General features: G+C 38.1%; 1 protein-coding gene across 1 annotated transcript in view; it reads left to right on the top strand.

Annotated features, from left to right (window-relative positions):
* The window catches only part of CPNE8 (copine 8), a 210,902-nt gene that overhangs the window by 101,549 nt on the left and 90,469 nt on the right, over positions 1-18,884 (top strand). The window contains exon 7 of the mRNA XM_058307782.1: positions 18,627-18,690. Coding sequence (XP_058163765.1) covers positions 18,627-18,690 — 64 coding nt within the window. The remainder of the gene's footprint in view (positions 1-18,626; positions 18,691-18,884) is intronic.

Here is an 18,884-nt window from a genome sequence, read left to right as displayed (position 1 = left end):
GTGTCCTCATTACCTAGCATAATGCCTATAAAAGGGTAAGCACTCAATACATCTCTTTTTTTTTTTAACTGAAGTATATCACTCATACATGAACATACATAAACCATAAGTGTATAGTAGAGATTGTGAACTTACAAAATAAACATATATAACATCACATAGGGGTCTCATACATCACCCCTCCACCAACTGTTTGCATTGGTGTGAAACATTTGTCACAAACTATCCAAGAGCATCGTCAAACAATTACTGCCGACTATATTCCTTATCTTACGTTTGGTGTATTTTTCTGCAACCCATACTCTTTTTTTAAAATGTATTTTTGTTACAGATATTGTGAACTTGCGAAACAATCATGCAGATGTGTAGATTTCCCATACACCTCCACACCCTGGTGGAACATTTGTTACAGGTTATGAGATAATATCCTCAGGGTGTCACCACCAATCATGGTCCATAGCGTACATTTGGCACACTTTTTCCATACACCTCCATTATCAACACAGTATAGCTTGGCAAGAATATTAGAGTATTGCTGTTAACCACAGTCTATAGGTCACACCAACTGTAGTTTTCCCAGGTTTCTCCATATTCCCATCACCCTGCAATAGTGATGTACATCTGCTTTAGCTCACAGAAGGACTCTTGCATTTGTCCCCTTAACCAAACTCTCAACCGCCTCTAGGCCCACTGTGCTATTCAGTCCCTAGATTATTCTTTAGCTTTCTTCTATTGACATTTACTTCCCCAGACTACCTTTTTCAGTCACAATCCCATTTCTAAACCAGTTGCTACTCACTATAATGTGTTACTGTCAACTCTATCCATCTCCACACTTTTACAGTCAAGTTAATTAAAAGTTCTACGTACATTAAGCATCCACAGTTCTTCTCAACCCTCCTGTTATCTCCTTATAACCTATACTCCAGGTTCTAATTCCATGTGTTTATTATTTGTAGTCAGTTCATATTAATGAAACCATGCAATATTTGTCCTTTTGTGTCTGTCTTTGTTTAGTATAATGTTTTCAAGACTCATCCATGTTTTCTCATATGTCCCAATTTCATTTCTTCTTTTTGCAGCATAGTATTCCATCGTACATATATACCACATTTTGTTTATCCATTTATTGGTGGATGGACACTTGGGTTGTTTCCATCTTTTGGCAATTGTGAACAACGCCACTATGAACATTGGTGTGCAGGTATCTGTTCGTGTCCTAGTTTTTAGTTCTTCTGGATATTTTCCTAGTAGAGGAATTGCTGGATCATATGGCAGTTCTATATTTACCTTCTTGAGGAGCCGCTAAACTGTCTTCCACAGAGGCTGCACCATTTTACATTTCCACCAACAGTGAATGAGTGTTGTTGTTTCTCCACATCCTCTTCAGCACTTATTCTTGTCTGTTTTTTTAAAATAATGGCCATTCTGTGTGGTGTTAGATGATATCTCATTGTTGTTTTAATTTGCATTTCCCTAATAGCTAGTGATATGGAACATTTTTTCATGTGCTTTTTGGCCATTTGTATTTCCTCTTTGGAGAAATGTCTATTTAAATCTTTTCCCCCTTTTTTTTATTGGATTGTTTGCTCTTTTATTGTTGAGTTGTATGATCTCTTTATATAGAATGGAAATCGAACGCTTATCAGATAAGTGGTTTCCAAATATTTTCTCCCACTGACTGGGCTGCCTTTTCATCTTCTTGATGAAGTCCTTTGAATCACAGAAATGTTTAAGTTTGAGGAGTTGCCATTTATCTATGTTTTCTTTTGTTGCTCGTGCTTTTGGTGTAAGGTTTAAGAATCCACCACCTACCACCAGGTCTTGAAGATGTTTCCCTACATTTTCTTCTAGGTGCTTTATTGTACTTCCTTTTATATTTAGGTCTTTGATTCATTTTGAGTTAACTTTTGTATAAGGTGAGGTAGGGGTCTTCTTTCTTTCTTTTGGCTATGGATATCCAGCTCTCCCAACACCATTTGTTGAATAAACTGTTCTGCCCCAACTGGGAGCGCTTGACAGGCTTGTCAAAAATCACTTGGCTGTAGATTTGAGGGTCTGTTTCTGAACCATCAGTTCGGTTCCATTTGTCTATGTGTGTATCTTTATGCCATACCATGCTGTTTTTTTTTTTTAAGATTTATTTTTTATTTATTTCTCTCCCCTCCCCCCCCCAGTTGTCTGCTCTCTGTGTCCATTAGTTGTGTGTTCTTCGGTGTCCGCTTTTGTATTCTTGTCAGCGGCACCCAGAATCTGTGTCTCTTTTTGTTGCATCATCTTGCTGTGTCAGCTCTCCATGTATGCGGCACCATTCCTGGACAGGCTGCACTTTTTCCGCTCTGGGTGGCTCTCCTTACGGGGTGCACTCCTTGCATGTGAGGCTCCCCTACGTGGGAGACACCCCTGCATGGAAGGGCACTCCTCGCGCACATTAGCACTGCGTGTGGGCCAGCTCCACACAGGTCAGGAGACCCTGGGTTTGAACTGCGAACCTCCCATGTGGTAGGTGGGTGCCATAACTGTTGGGCCAAATCTGCTTCCCCCGTGCTGTTTTTACCACTGTAGCTAGGTAATACGATTTAAAGTCTGGAAGTGAGAGTCCTCCAACTTCACTTTTCCTTTTTAAGATGTTTCTGGCTATTTAGGGCCTCTTACCCTTCCAGATAAATTTCATAATTATGTTTTCCATTTGCTTAAAAAATGCTGGTGGAATTTTTTTGGGGATTGCATTGAATCTGTATATCAGTTTGGGTACAATTGACATCCTAATGATATTTAGTCTTCCAATCCATGAGCATGGAATATTCTTCCAATTATTTAGGTCTTTTTAAATTTGCATTATATTTTTGTGAATACAAGTGCTTCGCATCCTTGGTTAAGTTTATTCCTAAATATTTGATTCTTTTACTTGCTATTGTAAATGGAATTTTTTTCCTGACTTCCTCCTCAGATTGTACATTATTAGTTTATAGAAACACCACTGATTTTTGTGTATTGATCTTGTATCCTGACACTCTACTGAAACCATTTATTAACTCAAGCAGCTTTGTTGTAGATTTCTTGGGATTTTCTAGATATACAATCATATCATCTGCAAATAGTGAAAGTTTTACTTCTTCCTTTCTAATTTGGATGCCTTTTATCCTCTTTTTCTTGCCTGATTGCTCTAGCTAGAACCTCTAGCATTCTATTGAACTACAGTGATGACAGTGGGCATCCTTGTCTTGCCTCTGATCTCAACAGGAAAGCTTTTAATTTTTCACCATTGAGTACAATGTTAGCTGTGGGTTTTTCATATATGGCCTTTATCATGTTGAGGAAATTTCCTTCAATTCCTATTTTTTGTAGTATTTTTATCAAGAAACGATGCTGCATTTTGTCAAATGCCTTTTCTGTGTCAATTGATAAGATCATGCGATTTTTCTTCTTTGATTTATTAATGTGATGTATTATGCTGTTTGATTTTCTTGTGTTGAGTCAGCTTCCCTGCCGGGTGTTAAATCCACTTGATCATGATGAATAATTCTTTTAATGTGTTCTTGGATTCGATTAGCAAGTATTTTATTGAGGATTTTTGCATCTGTATTCATTAGAGAAATGAGTCTGTAATTTTCTTTTTTTGTAATATCTTTATCTGGTTTTGGTATTAGGGTGATATTGGCTTCATAGAATATGTTTGGTAGCGTTCCTTCTTGTTGAATTTTTTGGAAGAGCTTGAGTAAGATTGGTATTAAATCTTCTTTGAATGCTTGGTAAAACTCACCTGTGAAACTGTTCGGTCCTGGGCTTTTCATTTTGGGGAGCTGTTTGATGATTGTTTCAATTTCTTTACTTGTGATTGGTTTGTTGAGGTCTTCTATTTCTTCTAATGTTAGTGTAGCTTGTTTGTATATTCCTAGGAAGTTTTCCATTTCATCTGCATTGTCTAGTATTTTAGCATAAAGTTGTTCATGCTGTCCTCTTATGATCTCCCTTATTTCTGTGGGGTCAGTAGTAAAGTTCCCTTTTTCATTTTTTATTTCATTTATTTGCATCTTCTCTCTTTTTTCTTAGTGAGTCTAGCTAAGGGTTTGTCAATTTTGCTATTCTTCTAGAAGAACCAACTTTTGGTTTTGTTAATTTTCTCTATTGTTTTTTTGTTTTCAATTTCATTTATTTCTGCTTGGATCTTTTTTATTTCATTCCTTCTACTTGCTTTAGGATTAGTGTGCTGTTCTTTTTCTAGTTCCTCCAGCTGTATATAGTTAGGTCATTGATTTTAGCTCTTCTTTTTTAATGTAAGCATTAAGGGCTATAAATTTTCCTCTCAACACTGCCTTCACAACATCCCATAGGTTCTGATATGTTGTATTCTCATTGTCATTCGTCTTGAGATATTTACTGATTTCTCTTGAAATTTCTTCTTTGACCCACTGATTATGTAAGAATGTGTTGTTTAATCTCCATATATATGTGAATTTTCCCTTTAGTTGCCGCTTGTTGATTTCCAACTTTACTCCATTATGATCAGAGAAAGTGCTTTGTATAATTTCAATTTTGTTGAATTTACTGAGATCTACTTTGTGTCCCAATATATGGTCTAACCTGGAGAAAGATCCATAAGCACTTGAAAAGAATGTATGTCCTGCTGTTTTGGGGTGCATTGTTCTGTATATGTCTATTAGGTTTAGTCCATTTATCATATTATTCAAGCTCTCTGTTTCTTTATTGATCTTTTGCCCAGATGTTCTATCCAATGCTGAGAGTGGTATATTGAAGTCTCCAACTATTATTGTAGAGGTATCTATTTCTCCCTTCAGTTTTGCCAGTGTTTGCCTCATGTATCTTGGGGCATACTGGTTAGGTGCATATATATTTATGATTGTTACTTCTTCCTGGTGAATCATCCCTTTTATTAATATGTAATGTACTTCCTTGTCTCTAGTAACAGTTTTGCTTTTAGAGTCTGTGCCATCTGATACAAGTATAGCTACCCCAGCTTTTTTTTTTTGGTTACTGCATGTGTGGAATATCTTTTTCCATCTTTCACTTTCAGTTTACTGCTATCCTTGGGTCTAAGGTGAGTCTCTTGCAGACAACATATAGATGGCTTATATTTTCTTATCCATTCTGCCAGTCTGTGTCTTTTGATTGGGGAATTTAATCCATTAACATTCAATGTTATTACTGTAAAGGCAGTCTTATTTCATCCATTTTGATCTTTGCGTTTTGTCTGTCATTTTATATTTGACACTTTTAGTTACTGTTACTGATACAGTTGTCATTACTAGACTCTCTTGCAGGCCTCTCCTGTCTTTTCTTTTCAGGTTGTAAGACTCCCTTTAGCATTTGTTGCAAAGCTAGTCTTTTTGTTGTAAACTCTCTCAGTTTCTGTTTATCTGTAAATATTCTAACTCACCCTCATTTTTAACAGATTATCTTGCTGGGTATAAAATCCTTGGCTGGCAGTTTTTCTCCTGCAGTATCTTAAATATATCATACCACTGCCTTCTTGCCGCCATGGTTTCTGATGAGAAATCGGCACTTAATCTTATTGGGTATCCCTTATATGTTATGTATTGCTGCTCTCAAAGTTCTCTCTTTGTCTCTGACACTTGACATTCTGATTAGTACGTGTCTCGGAGTTGGTCTATTTGGATTTATTCGGATGGGAGTCATTGTGCTTCTTGGACATGGATATCTGTGTTCTTCACTAGGGTTGGGAAATTTTCCACCATTGTTTCTTTGAATATTTTTTTCTGCCCCCTTTCCCTTCTCTTCTCCTTCTGGGACACCTGTTATATGTATGTTTGTATGTCTCTTGCTGTCATTTAGTTCCCTGAGACCCTGTTCAATTTTTTCCATTCTTCATCTGTTCTTTTGTTTGTTCATTTTCAGAGGCCATGTCTTTGAGCTCACCAATCCTTTCTTCTGCCTCCTCAAATATGCTATTATATGACTCCAGTGTATTTTTAATTTCATTGATTGCACCTTTCATTCCCGTAAGATCTGCTATTTTTCTATGTATGCTTTCAAATTCTTCTTTGTGCTCATCCAATGTCTTCTTAACATCCTTAATCTCTTTAGCCATCTCATTGAATTTATTGAGAGTTGTTTGAACATGTATAATTAGTTGTCTCAACTCCTTTATGTCATCTGCAGGCTTATCTTGTTCCTTTAATTGGGCCATCTCTTCCTGTTTCTTGGTAGGAATTGTAATTTTTTGTTGGTGTTTCCACATCTGGCTTGCTAGGTGTATTTTTTTGGGGTGCAGTTTCTCCCTTTAGTTTAGGGATTTCTTATCTTTTCTCCCTTGCTGGTTGTGTAGTAGGAGCCAGGGATGTAGTTGGTGCTGTAAGCTGTGGAGGCTGAAGCTGCCCTCATTGCCCCAGGAATAGATGAAGTTTCTCCCACCTTTCTCCTCATTGTCCAGAGAGGCTGTGGAGATACCAAAACCCTCCTATCCTGTTGGGGGTGGAGGTGGATTCTTAGGCATCCAGTAGTCCAGTCCATGCAGGCTGTAGGTCTGCTGTTGCCCAAAAAGGCTGTGGAAAGATCAGCTCCCTTCTTTACTATTGGGAGGTGAGGGTGCATACACAAGTACCCACCAGATCAGGCTGTATGGGCCAAAAGCACCTGCAGTTACCCAAAGATGCTGGGCAAACACAGTCTGCCTCTTGTCCTATTAGGGATGGGGGTGGAGTCACAGGTGCCCAACAGTCAGACTTGTGCAGCCCAAAACTGTTGCCCTGAGAGGTGAGGCAACACCAGCCCCCTCCTATCCTGTGGGGGGACAGAGGTGGAGATGGGCTCAAAGGCACTCAACAAATCTGTGTGTGCTGAAAACTCCTGCCATTGCCCAGAGAGGCTGAGGATACCCAGCTCCTCTCCTATTCTGTTGGGGTGTGGGAATGCAGCCCCAGGTATCTGACTATTCAGCCTCTGCCAGCGGTGAGCACTTGCAGTTGCCTGGAGAGGTGGTGCAGGTCCCACCAGCTACCTCTCTGCTGGAGGTGGGGCTGGAGCCTAGGTCAGGGCTGCAGTCTGAGCTGGGTGGGAAGAAGCCCACCTCTAACTTCACTGGATTTCAGGCAGCCCAGATCCCCCTTAGGCCGGGGGGTGGAGTCGAAATGGCTCTCTTCCACTTGGACAGGCCCAGACGCTAGCTAGTTCTAGGATTATACTTAAGCCAGCCGAGTCCACTAATCAGTAGCTGAGGTCAGTAGACATCTCTCTCTTCCCCCACCATTTATGGGAAGTGGCGCTTCTAATTCCAGCCATGGAACAGCTCCTGAGGCGGCTTGCACCCCTAGAGTAGGATGGGTGCCAGCCTCTGCGGCGTGGCTTACAGCTTCTCAGAGAGGTGGTGCAGGGCCCCCCAGCTTCCTCCCTGCCAGAGGTGGGCCTGGGGTTTAGGCTAGAGCTGCAGTCCCACCTGGGTGGAAGGAAGCCGTCCTTCCAAGCACTGTGGTTTTCAGTCAGGCCGCTTCCCCTCGTGCCGGGGCAGAGTCAGAATGGCAGCCGCCGGCTTCCCTCCGACCTCGACAGGCTCAAAGTTTAGTCGTGCCTAGGATTCTATTTCAGCCCTCCAAATCCACTAATCAGTAGCTGAAGTCAGTGCCACACCGCGTTTTCCTCCTGTTTTCATTGGGGGAGATGGAACTTCAACCCCAACCACGGAATCGCTCCCGAGGCGGCTTGCACGCCCCGGGCACCGACCTCCGCGGCGTGGAGTGCCTACTCACGATTCCTCTGTGCGGATGGGCAGTCTCCTCCTTCCACACTGTCAAGGATGTTGCAGGATACTCCTCTGGTCTCCTGGGTCCTCCAAAAGGTGCTTTAGGTAGCTCTGGGTGACCACCAACCGCCCTGTTTCAGGAGCTGACTCCAGGAGCTCCTTACTCGGATGCCATCTTGGCTCTGCCCCAATACATCCCTTTTGAATGATTACGTTCTAGAAACAGAAGATGCCTGTTGTCATGCCTTGCATGTATGTAGATAGCTCAATAAATATCTGCTTTATAAGTAAGGAAATTAATTATATTGTTTATACTGCAGTTCTGTAAGTTATTTACTAATAGACATAAATAAATATGAAAGTTTTATTTTCATTATATATTTACTATTTCATAGTCAAGGCCAACATGATTATTCTTTTCCTGTATTAATACCATAAGATCAGGAAGTATGATCATAATCTTATAATTCATTTTGGGATTAAAGAAGAATTTATATAATGATGTTAAGAAGGAAAGAATGGTTTCATGTTCCTAGGTTATGATCCTTAATGTTGTTAAATAATCAAATGAATTTTTACATGTTTACTTCAGCATTGCATTTTGCACTTCCCTGCAGGGGTAAATTTAAGTCCATTACTTTTATGATTTGTTACCCCTGTTATCTCTAAGTTATTTTTTTCTCACAATTGAAGTATAAATAGAACTCTCATACATTAATTAAAGTGTTATCAAATTTGAGTACAATATTACATGAATACTTCATTGTGCCACTGGATAACTTGGAGAATTACATTAACTTTCTTTTATTTAGAAATGGTAGATTTTTTCCGTAGTGCCTGAAAACTCCTTGCAAATTCTAAGGTAATCAAATCCAAGGTGCAGACTATCATTAGTAAGGCAGAATGGATGGAGAGGGTTTGATGTGAGTTGCTCTGGCCCCAATCTAAATAGATTGGTTGGGCGTGGAGAAGGTGGTGATTTATCTTTCACCCTGTTAAGAATTAGCCTTAACAGAGTCTATGCTGGGTTTCCCAACCCCTCCAATTTGGGAATTTGTTGCTGCAGTCAACACTGAGACAAATCATATGCCAAATTGGTAAATTTTATATTGAGGATTATTCCTTAATTCCATTACCTTTATAAATGAAGCGCTTAGAATTCTCACTTTGCCCCTCCAGCTGTTCAGTCTTCTCTGTCATTGTCGACTCCTTAAACTCACTTCCTCCAGCTGCTAGTCAATGCTTGTACTACATGCTATTATCTTCAGGCCCTGCTTACCAAAAGTACTGTATTAGTCAGCCAAAGGGGTGCTGATGCAAAATATCAGAAATCAGTTGGTTTTCATAAAGGGCTTTTATTTGGGGTAGAAACTTACAGTCACCAGGCCATAAAGTATAAGTTACTTTCCTAATCAAAGTCTGTTGCCACGTGTTGGAGCAGGATGGCTGCTGATGTCTGCCAGGGTTCAGGCTCCCTGGGTTCTTCTCTTCCAGGGGTTCATTTCTCTCCGGGCTCAGCATCTCTGTTTTCCCCACAAGGTCAGCTGTAGACTAAGAGACTCTCTAGGCTTTGCCTTTCTCCACAAGGCCACTGTAGACTATCAGGCATCCAGGGCTTCTGCCATGTTCAAGGAGCCATCCCTACTCTCTGTGTTCTTCTCCTGTGGGTTCACTTCCCAGGCTGCAGCTCAAAACTCCAGCATCAAAACTCCAACTCTGTCCTTTGCCACATGTGTCTCCATCCATCAAGGGCCAGGGATTCAATACCCTACTGACATGGCCCAATCAAAGCCCTAATTATAACTTAATCATGCCCCAGTACAGACCAGTTTACAAATATAATCCAATATCTGTTTTTGGAATTCATAACTATATCAAACTGCTACAGGTACTAAGGTTGTTTAGAAGGCATACCACTGATTGATTTGTCACTCAAATCATTTTGGATTTGTCAGTCCATCTTGAGGTATCTTGGGGTATATTATTTAGCTAGGTGTTTCTGAAATCACTCCCTTAAATCAAATGCAATTCAATTCAACAAACACGTAGCATCTAATTAGCACCGGCCATCTTTACATGCAGGGAATGTACCTATGGCACTACATAATACTGGCTTCTCCAAGAATTCACCATTCTTGTAAATAATACAATAAATGAATAATAGCAACTATAATATACGGAGTACTTGCTTTGTGTCACATATAATACACAAGTGTTGTTTCACGCATATTATTTTGATTTTTCCGATGAGGAAACTGAGTTTCAGAAAGGTTAAACAACTTGATAAATGTCACAGTTTTAATATATGGAGTTGATATTTAAATCTAGCTCCGTCTTCCTGTATCACAGAAGGAATATCTATCTAAAGGTGGAGAGGGAGGGGTAATTAGCCCCAAATATGGGAGTCAGGAAATGGGATTTTAGCTGGACTTTAAAAAATGAAGATAGATTTATCAGGTGAACAGGCTAAAGATAAATTTGAGTTCCTGAAAATTTTAAACATTAGGAAAGGCTGATGAAGGAGGTATTTTGGGGTGGGAACCATTTTATGTTACTGAAGACATACCCCAGATTAACTTATTCTTTACTGCTTTTAGCTCAGCATGAAAAGATTAATTTTCTGAAAAATATAATAGGATTATTGAATGTGATATTTCATTTCTCATATTTTTCAACTTTTGTAAGAAAGTCATACTGTATAAATTCTCTTGTAACTTATATTTTGGTCAAAATTGTCAGTGAGAACCATCCTCATGTGTGAAGCTGCAGTTTGTATTTTCATTTCTGTGTAGTATCAGTTATATGAATTATAAACATTTATCTAATATCGAATTGATGGGTGGACTCTTTTTTGCAGGTTTTAGTTTTTTTCTATACAAACAATACTGCAATAAACATTATCTATCTCCTGACACATGTGTGTAAGAATTTCCCTAAGCCAAATGCCTTAAGAGTGGAATTTGGGGTCACAGGGTATGTGCAGTATAGAAAGCAAAGTTTTGTCCCTGTGACTCCTTTACCCTCTGATACCACATGCTATTTTGCATAGCAAAAGGAACTTTGCTGATATAACTAGTGTTACTAATCAGCTGACCTTAAGATAGAGAGATTACCATGGCCCATTCTAGTGGACTCCATGTAATTACTTGAGCCCCTGAAAACAGAGAAGAGCGGAAGAGGAATTCAGAGAGATTTGAAATGTGAGGACTTGACCTGATATTGATGGCCTGAAAATGTTGGGGGCCACGTGCAAATCACGAGAAAAAAATGAATTCTGCCAGCAATCCGAATGAGCTGGGAAATAAATTATCTTGCAGAGATTCCTCAGAACCCAGGTTGGTTGATTCCTTAATTTCAGTTTGCAAGCCCCTGAGCAGAGTATCCAATTGAGCCTGTCAGCACTTTGACCTACAGCACTGTGAGATAATGGATGGTGTTGCTTTCGGCCGCTACATTGGTGGTAATTTGTTATGGCAGGAATAGGAAGTTAATAGAGATTTTGGTACCTAGAAGTGGGGTGCCGTTCTCACAGATATGTAAAAATGTGAAAGCGTGTTTGGAATAAAAATGTGGATGAAAGCTGGAAGAATTTTGAAGAGCTTGTTAGAAAAAGCCTTGAGCAAACTTGATTTGGGAAATGCTTAGGTTATACAGATGGCAAAGGACTCTAAAATTAAGAGAATCACTGTCAAGAAATTGTACTCTAGAGAAAAGATTGAGGACATGCTTCTACAATTCTGTACTGGAATTCCAGGGAGATCTAAGTATCAGAGCATTTAGTCACACAAAAGGCTCTTTGAAGAGATTAAGTGTGTGACTCATAGATCACGTCAATCATCTCAGCAGAAGCTAAAAATAGATATGGGATTATCTGGGAAAGATCTGTGGAGGAACCTCCTGTGTGGTGGAGTGAATCTCCAGACGTACAATAGAGACCCATAGTGCTCTTGAGAATTTTTTATCAGCAGAAACGCTATTAGCTTGGACTGAAATAGAGAAAGTACAAATGAAAGAAGGCTTCCGACCCCAAAATTCTACTGGTGGGAAGCAGACTGATAAGACAACTTAGCTATAAACTCTTGCTACCTGTGGCAGTTTGAGATTATTTATGAATTCCAAGAAGAGAGCTTATGTTTGTAAAGTGATCTGCTCCTCTGGGCATGATACCCTTTGATTGATGTAATTTCAAAGGTTTTACTTCTACTTGATTAAATCATGATTAGGGCTTTGATTGGACCACATGATCATTAGGGTGTGCAGGGTTGATTCCACCCCCCCCTTGCCCCCCCGTGGGGCTATATAAACTGGACACTCAATCAAGAACACAGAAGATACACAGAGGAGGAGAGACAGCTCCATAGACACGGCAGAGAGGTGAGCCATTCGCCTGACAGTTTGCAGTCCTGAGGAAGCCCCAGGAAGAGAGACAAGCCCTCCAGCCTGCAGCTGAGATTGGAAGGAGCTGAGACCACAGAGCCTTAAGGGGAAAGAGGAAGGCTGAACCCTCGCAGACTTCGCCCACCATTTTGCTTCAACACGTGGCAGGTGACTTTGGGTGGGAAACAACCTTGAGTTGGACTCCTTAGGGCTTTGTAACTGTAAGCTTTTACCCAAAGAAATACCCTTTATAAAATCCAACAGACTTCTGGTCCTTTGCATCCGCACCCCCTTTGGCTGACTAATCACACTATCTTTCATGAAAAAGGAAGCCTGGCCCAGATGGTGGAGCTGCAAACCATAGAGGATTTTTCTGAAGCCTTGAAACATAATGGAATTTACTCAACTAGATTTCAAAACAGCCTTGTACTGGTGACTCTGTTTTACCTTCCTTTTTTTCTCTGTTTGAAAATATCTATATTCTATCCCTGTCCAACCCTTGTGTGCAGGGAGTTACCCTAAAGGATAACTAGTTCCTGTAGGCTTACAGGTCCCTGGATGGAAGGAATTGTGCCCAGGATGTATTATATCCAGGAGCTTGGATACTGGTCATGAGGGCCTAAGGGTGGACTGCAGTAAACAAGATTCGGCTTTCGTGACCTTTACTCAGTCTCACCTATGGTTATGTTACATTGCAAGGCAAAAGGAACTTTGGAGACATAGTTAAATTTACTAATCAAATAAGATTAAGAGAGGTAGATTTTCCTAGACTTGTAGGTGTACCTAATGTTATCCCATGAGCACTTACAGGTAGAAGAAGACAGAGAGATGGTGGAAGAGGTTTCAGAAAGATTTTGGTATTGGAAGAACTAGAATTGTTGACGCTAGCTTGAAGATATAGGGGGACATATGGAAACCATGAGACGGAATTGAATTCTCCTAACAACCTGAATGACCCTGGAAGTAGATTACTCCTAAGGCCTCCAGATAAGAACCTTTATATATTGGCCTTGTGAAATGCTAAGTGGAGTACCCAGCTGGCACTGCTAGACTTCTGACCTACAGAATTGTGAGATCACTGTCTCATTCATTAGTGGGTATGGTTTTAAGCTACTAAACTGGTGGTAATTTGTTATGGTAGTTAAAGGAAACTAATTCATACAGTTTCAGATTTATCTGAAATTACCTTTATTCTTCCCCAAATGGCCCTACTCAATTTACCTTCTCACTGTAGTATAAGAGAATTCCACTTTCTTCCACTTCTCAACACTTAAACATTTCAAACTTTTTATATTTTTGTCAGTATAGTGTGTATTTCATTGAACATTTTTCTGGCTACCAATACGATTGGATATTGTTCTGTATATTTATTGCCCATTTGTTTTCCATATTCTGTAAAATTGTTTTCCATATTCTGTACATGATATTTGCCCAATTATTTTTTTACACTGCTATTTTCTTATTGATTTTATAGAATTCTTTATATTCTTGATATTGATAATTTGTTAAATGGTCTTTTTGGAAACATCTTCTCCTAGTGCGATTTTTGATATGTAAGTTAGAGATCCAATTTTATTGTTTTTCAAATGGATATTTTATTAAATGGCCCAGTATTTCCCCCACTGATCTCTGTCTCTGTCATCTAACAAGTTTCCATATGGGCATGAGTCTGATTCTCCATGATCTGGCAGCTCTGTTAGCCTATTTCTTTATCCCTGTGCTCATGTCATATAGTTTTTATTACTATGGCTACTACTACTATTTCATATAGTATTTTCTAAACATTGTTGCAAATATAGAGAAATGCAATTAACCAGCTTTAAAATACTTATCTACTATATTAGCTGCAACTTGCTAAATTGTCTTAATTCTAACAATTAATGTAAATATTCTGGGTACATTTAATTACAAAATTTGCAAATTTCATTTTAATTTTTAAAAATTTTTTGGTATTATGTGCTGAAATTTCCAGACTGACATTGAATAGATGATTCATGCTCATCTATGTTCTGCTTTTAAAGGGATTTTATATATATTTACATGAATTTCTAATGCAAAGCTTCTTAATAACGGGTCTGTGAGCTTGAATTGAAATTTTAAAAAAACATTATTTTTGTGGGGACATGTTGGTGTGGGTGTGATATATTTGATATAGTTATTAAATAATACACAGTATAATGTGGACTTAGTAAAGTTTGCATGGTTTTCACCTGACTGGCAAAGGGGTCCGTGGAACAGAAAAGAACTCCTGCTTTAATGGTTTGACAACTAGGAAACCAATGTTTGCACATTGCAATTAATTAAACTCTAGACTTTATTTAGATTTCATTTGTTTTTCCACAAATTTCCATTTTCTGGTCTAGGATTCAGGTCAGGATACCACATTGCATTTAAGTTGTCATGAGTCCTTTCGTCTCATGTGGTCTCTGACCATTTCTCACCTTGACAGTTTTCAGGAGTGCTGGCCAGGTATTTTGAATGCCCCTCAGATTGGATTTGTCTGATTTTTTTCTCGTGGATTGGAGTTGTGGGTTTGGAGGAAGAGCACAGACGTGCTCATCACAGGCTTCCCTGATAGCAGCACGACTTCCCCTGCTGATGGTAACCTTGATCATGCTAAAATGGAGCGACATGATGTGTATTAATCTAGTTCTCATTTAGTTGTGTCAGTTCTTGCTTCATTAGAACTGTAATATCAGATGCATACAGCTTGGTATTATTATATCTTGCAATTAATTGAACCTTTTACCATTACACAGTAACTCCTAGCAATACTTTTGAATTTAGAGTCTATTTTCTCTGCTGTTATTCTAAGCACAACGGTTTTTATTAGGGCTAGTTTTTTCCCCTAGTATGTGTTTCCATTCTTTTTCTTTTGAATTTTCTGAATCCATAAATTTAGATGTCTATTGTCTTATTACTTTTAAAAATACAGAATACAGTCTTTTTAAATCTGGAAGTTTTTGCTCATTTACATTTACTTCGATAACTATTCCTCTGGATTTATGTTGATAACTACTTTAGTACTTCTCATCTGACCCACCCTTTCTTCTTTTTTCCCTTTTGCTTTCTTTTGAGTTGTTTGGACTTTAAAATAATCTTTCTATTTTTTTCCCTTTCTAATCTTGAGATTATGAAGTCTTTTTTTAAAAGTTTGAGATTTCATAAACGTTTTAGAGCACATTTAACTTGAAATTCTATTTATTCAGCATTTTTACTTTCTTTCTGAACCATAAAATAACATCAGACGATTTTAACTTAGTCTTACCCTCCTGATTAATGCTATCATTATTATTTGTATTTGTTATTTTACTTTTTATCATTAGTAGTATTGATTTATAGTCAATATTTATTAAGATTTTCTGTATTCACCATTTCCTTTTCTTCTCTTATCCTTTCTTAATTCATCTCAGACCTTGAATCTGTGGTCACTTTCCTTCAGTTTCGAGTCCATAAAAAGGGTGATTGGCTATAAATCCACTCGATTCTTATTGTTTGAAAATGTCATTAGTTTATGCTTGTTCTTAAAAGAGATATACACTGGGTTGCAATTCTAGATTGACAGTTATTTTCTTTAAAAAACTATTGAAGATGTTTTTTCAATTGTCTTTTGGCTTCCAGTGTTTGTTCTGAGTAGTCAGCTCTTAGTTTAATATGCCTATCTTTGTAGATCATCTGTGTTTTCCTCCTGACTCTGAGGAAGATGCACTTTCATCTCTGGTGTTTCACTGTCTTGTCTAGATGTAAGTTTATTTTTTGTTTATTCTGCTTGGGATTCATTGGGCTTTCTACATCTGGGCATTGTTGTTTTTTTTTGAATCAGTTCTAGAGGATTCACAGCTATTATCTCTTAACATATTGCTTCTACACTGTTCATTCTTCCCCTTCCTTCTAGAACTCTGATGAGACATATTAGGCCTTTTATCTCTGTCGTCCATATATCAAAACCTCTTTACAAAAGCTCCCATGGCTGACTCTCTGTGCTGTATTATGTGAAATGTCTTCTTATCCATCATTCAATTCTGCTGTGTCTAATTTGTTGTTAAATCCATCTACTGAGTTTTATATTTCAGTTATTATTAATTTATCTCTATAAGTTCTATTTGGTTCTTTTTCAGATGTTCTTGGTTATTTTTATAGTCCTTTGCTAATTTTTCATATTTCTATTCTCTTTAATTTTAGACATATTGTACATACTTACATTTTTTTTTACTGTGTTTAGTATTTCCTATATCCCAAGTCTTTGTGTGTTTGAATCTGCACCCTGTTGTTTCTGGGGACTCTAATTCATGGCATATTTTTTCTTGAATGCTTTGTGATCATTTAAAATGAGCTCATAAATACATTTTTAAACTTTAAATATGAGACATTTTTTAGAGGTAGTTTAAAAGCAAACTCTTCCAGAGAGGATTTGCATTTACTAGCCACATATGATCACTTGAATAAAGCTGAATTCTTACTTTGAAATTTTCTTAACTACCTCGGTAGTGCTAGGTAGAAAATGTGACTGAGGCCTGAATTATTAGGAGATAATTTTTCTTTCATATATCACTAAGTTTTAAGGCAGGGTTTAATTTTCAGGCACTTCCAAGATGAATATTTATATCTAATTCTAGGGTACAGTGAGACAATACAATCATTTCAATCCAAATTTTATGTTGCAGGTTGGCCATATATTGAACTTACCATCCTGTGCCTTGCCTGCCCTCCTTCTTTCTCTCATCTTTATGTCTTAACTAGTCATAAAAATAGAAGCCTAAGCTCAAATTTGCCAGGATTAAGCTCTGTTTATCTTCCTGAGTTCCATCTTCCTCTTCTGATTGGTCCTTACTTTCTCGCTGGGTCATTAGAGTATAAAGTCCTGGTACGTATTTTATTCAGCATTTTAAAAAGTTTTTAAAGTGTTTTCAGGTACGTAGTCAGACAGGGTGTCTAGTTTGACATTTTTATAAATTATATTCATGATTTATAAATATAAGGAAATAAAGAAAAGTCCAACTTGATTTTTAAAAATTAACTGATTAAGGATGCTGGCAGGATGCTAAAACTGATGTGTGTATTATTCAAAGAAAAATGTACTAATTTAATTGAGCTCTTGGACAAAGAAAACTAGAGAAAATACAGGATCCTGGCATGTACAGTTACCATGACGGAGCGTAAAGAAATGGTGAAGTTAAGGTTTTTTGATCGGTAGTTCCCTGCAGAATTTAGGAGGTGGCATTTTTAGCTTAAGGCTGAATGGTGCTCTCCAGAAGAATTTTGAGAATAGGGAGGAAGGATAAAGCAATTTGAATGAGTACAGTTCACGTTTATATTAGCAACACAGAATATTTTACCTTTATTATTTATTTTATCTTGTTTCCAGTCAAGATACCCTAAGACTTCAATTCCTCTATCCTTGGAAAGCAGGGGGTTATATGTTTGCTTGTATAGATTCAGGAAGGAGTTATGTTCTTGAGAGGGAAAACAAATACCACCTGTTGGGCTCTGAAGTTTATGGCTTCTGGATCCTGGGAACATTTCACAACTCACACAGAAGGATCTGGGCTGTGGTTTGTGATAGGAAAAGTGTACCTTGAAGGAAAATGAATGGTACCTTTAGATGATTGTGATCACTGTCTGGAGAATCCCCACGGACTTGTCTCTAAATTCCACGCACGTACCCTGCATGTACCTACTGGGCTTTGCGCTTGGTTTCAGGTAAAAGCTGTATAAGCATAAATGTATCGGAGTCATGTGGAAAGAAAATGGAATGGGTGTTTTACTTTGCTTAATGTTTTTACATATTTTCTTATAACTTGAGTACCTGTGAATCATAAATATTTAACTGTTGTTTTAAAAATGTTGTAAGTAATTTGTTTTGCTCTATTAGAGCCTATAATCAACTCAAGAAAGGAAAAGGGTTAAAATAAGTGATTGTAGCAATTTAAAATAATTAAATGCTAAACCTTGTGGTACTGACTTCAGGTGCAGTAGGAGTTTATCAAAGCCTGAGCTCTGTGGGACGTTGACTGGGATAAGGTTTTGTGGAAAACGGAAGCCTAGCCCAGGACTTGGGGGCAGGTTGAGGGAGAAGAGGAAAGAGTTAACAAACTATGGTACGGAGGGGTATGGGAATGAGCACAAAGGGGAAGTAAGCACTTATCACTAAGCCGCTGGGTGAAAGGAGAGGAAAATAGTACAAGCCAAGATTAGGAATAGGTTTTAAATCCAGAGTAGAAAATTTAGAAACTGTGAAAGAAGAGTTTGTATTTCCCATGGTAGACCATATGGAGCTATAGAAGACTTTTGGGCAGAGAACTAACATGGTGGAAATCATGTTAGGACTTTAGCTTCACGGGGAGGTGTGATATATAAGATCTAATAAACAAGGTTGAGATTGGCAGTCTGCTTTGTTAGGGAAGAGCCCACCTAGTAATAGCATGTTCTTAGCTCTTGGTTTGATTATATAAAAATAAAATAGCGATTATATTTTCCTTATATAATAGAAATATAAAGTATTAATGTATTTAAATATATATCTTTGTTTTAGGGGAATTCCAGGGAAAAAATGTGGCACGATCCTACTTACAGCAGAGGAATTAAACTGCTGTAGGGTAAGTAATTTTTATTTTTTATTTTAAAATGTAGTTCTGACATTTATCTGAAATATTTCTGAAGCTCTACTTCAATAAATATGTCTCAAGTAATTTAAGCAAAAAGTAATTAAACAGTGTGTTGCATAATTCTAAAATGCATAGAATATCATGTTAGAGGCTTAGCGCTTTTGTAAGACTACATTCTATAGTCA

Source organism: Dasypus novemcinctus, chromosome 12 (assembly GCF_030445035.2).
Source record: "Dasypus novemcinctus isolate mDasNov1 chromosome 12, mDasNov1.1.hap2, whole genome shotgun sequence".
NCBI lineage: Eukaryota > Metazoa > Chordata > Mammalia > Cingulata > Dasypodidae > Dasypus > Dasypus novemcinctus.
This window is presented reverse-complemented; position numbering and strand designations above follow the sequence as displayed.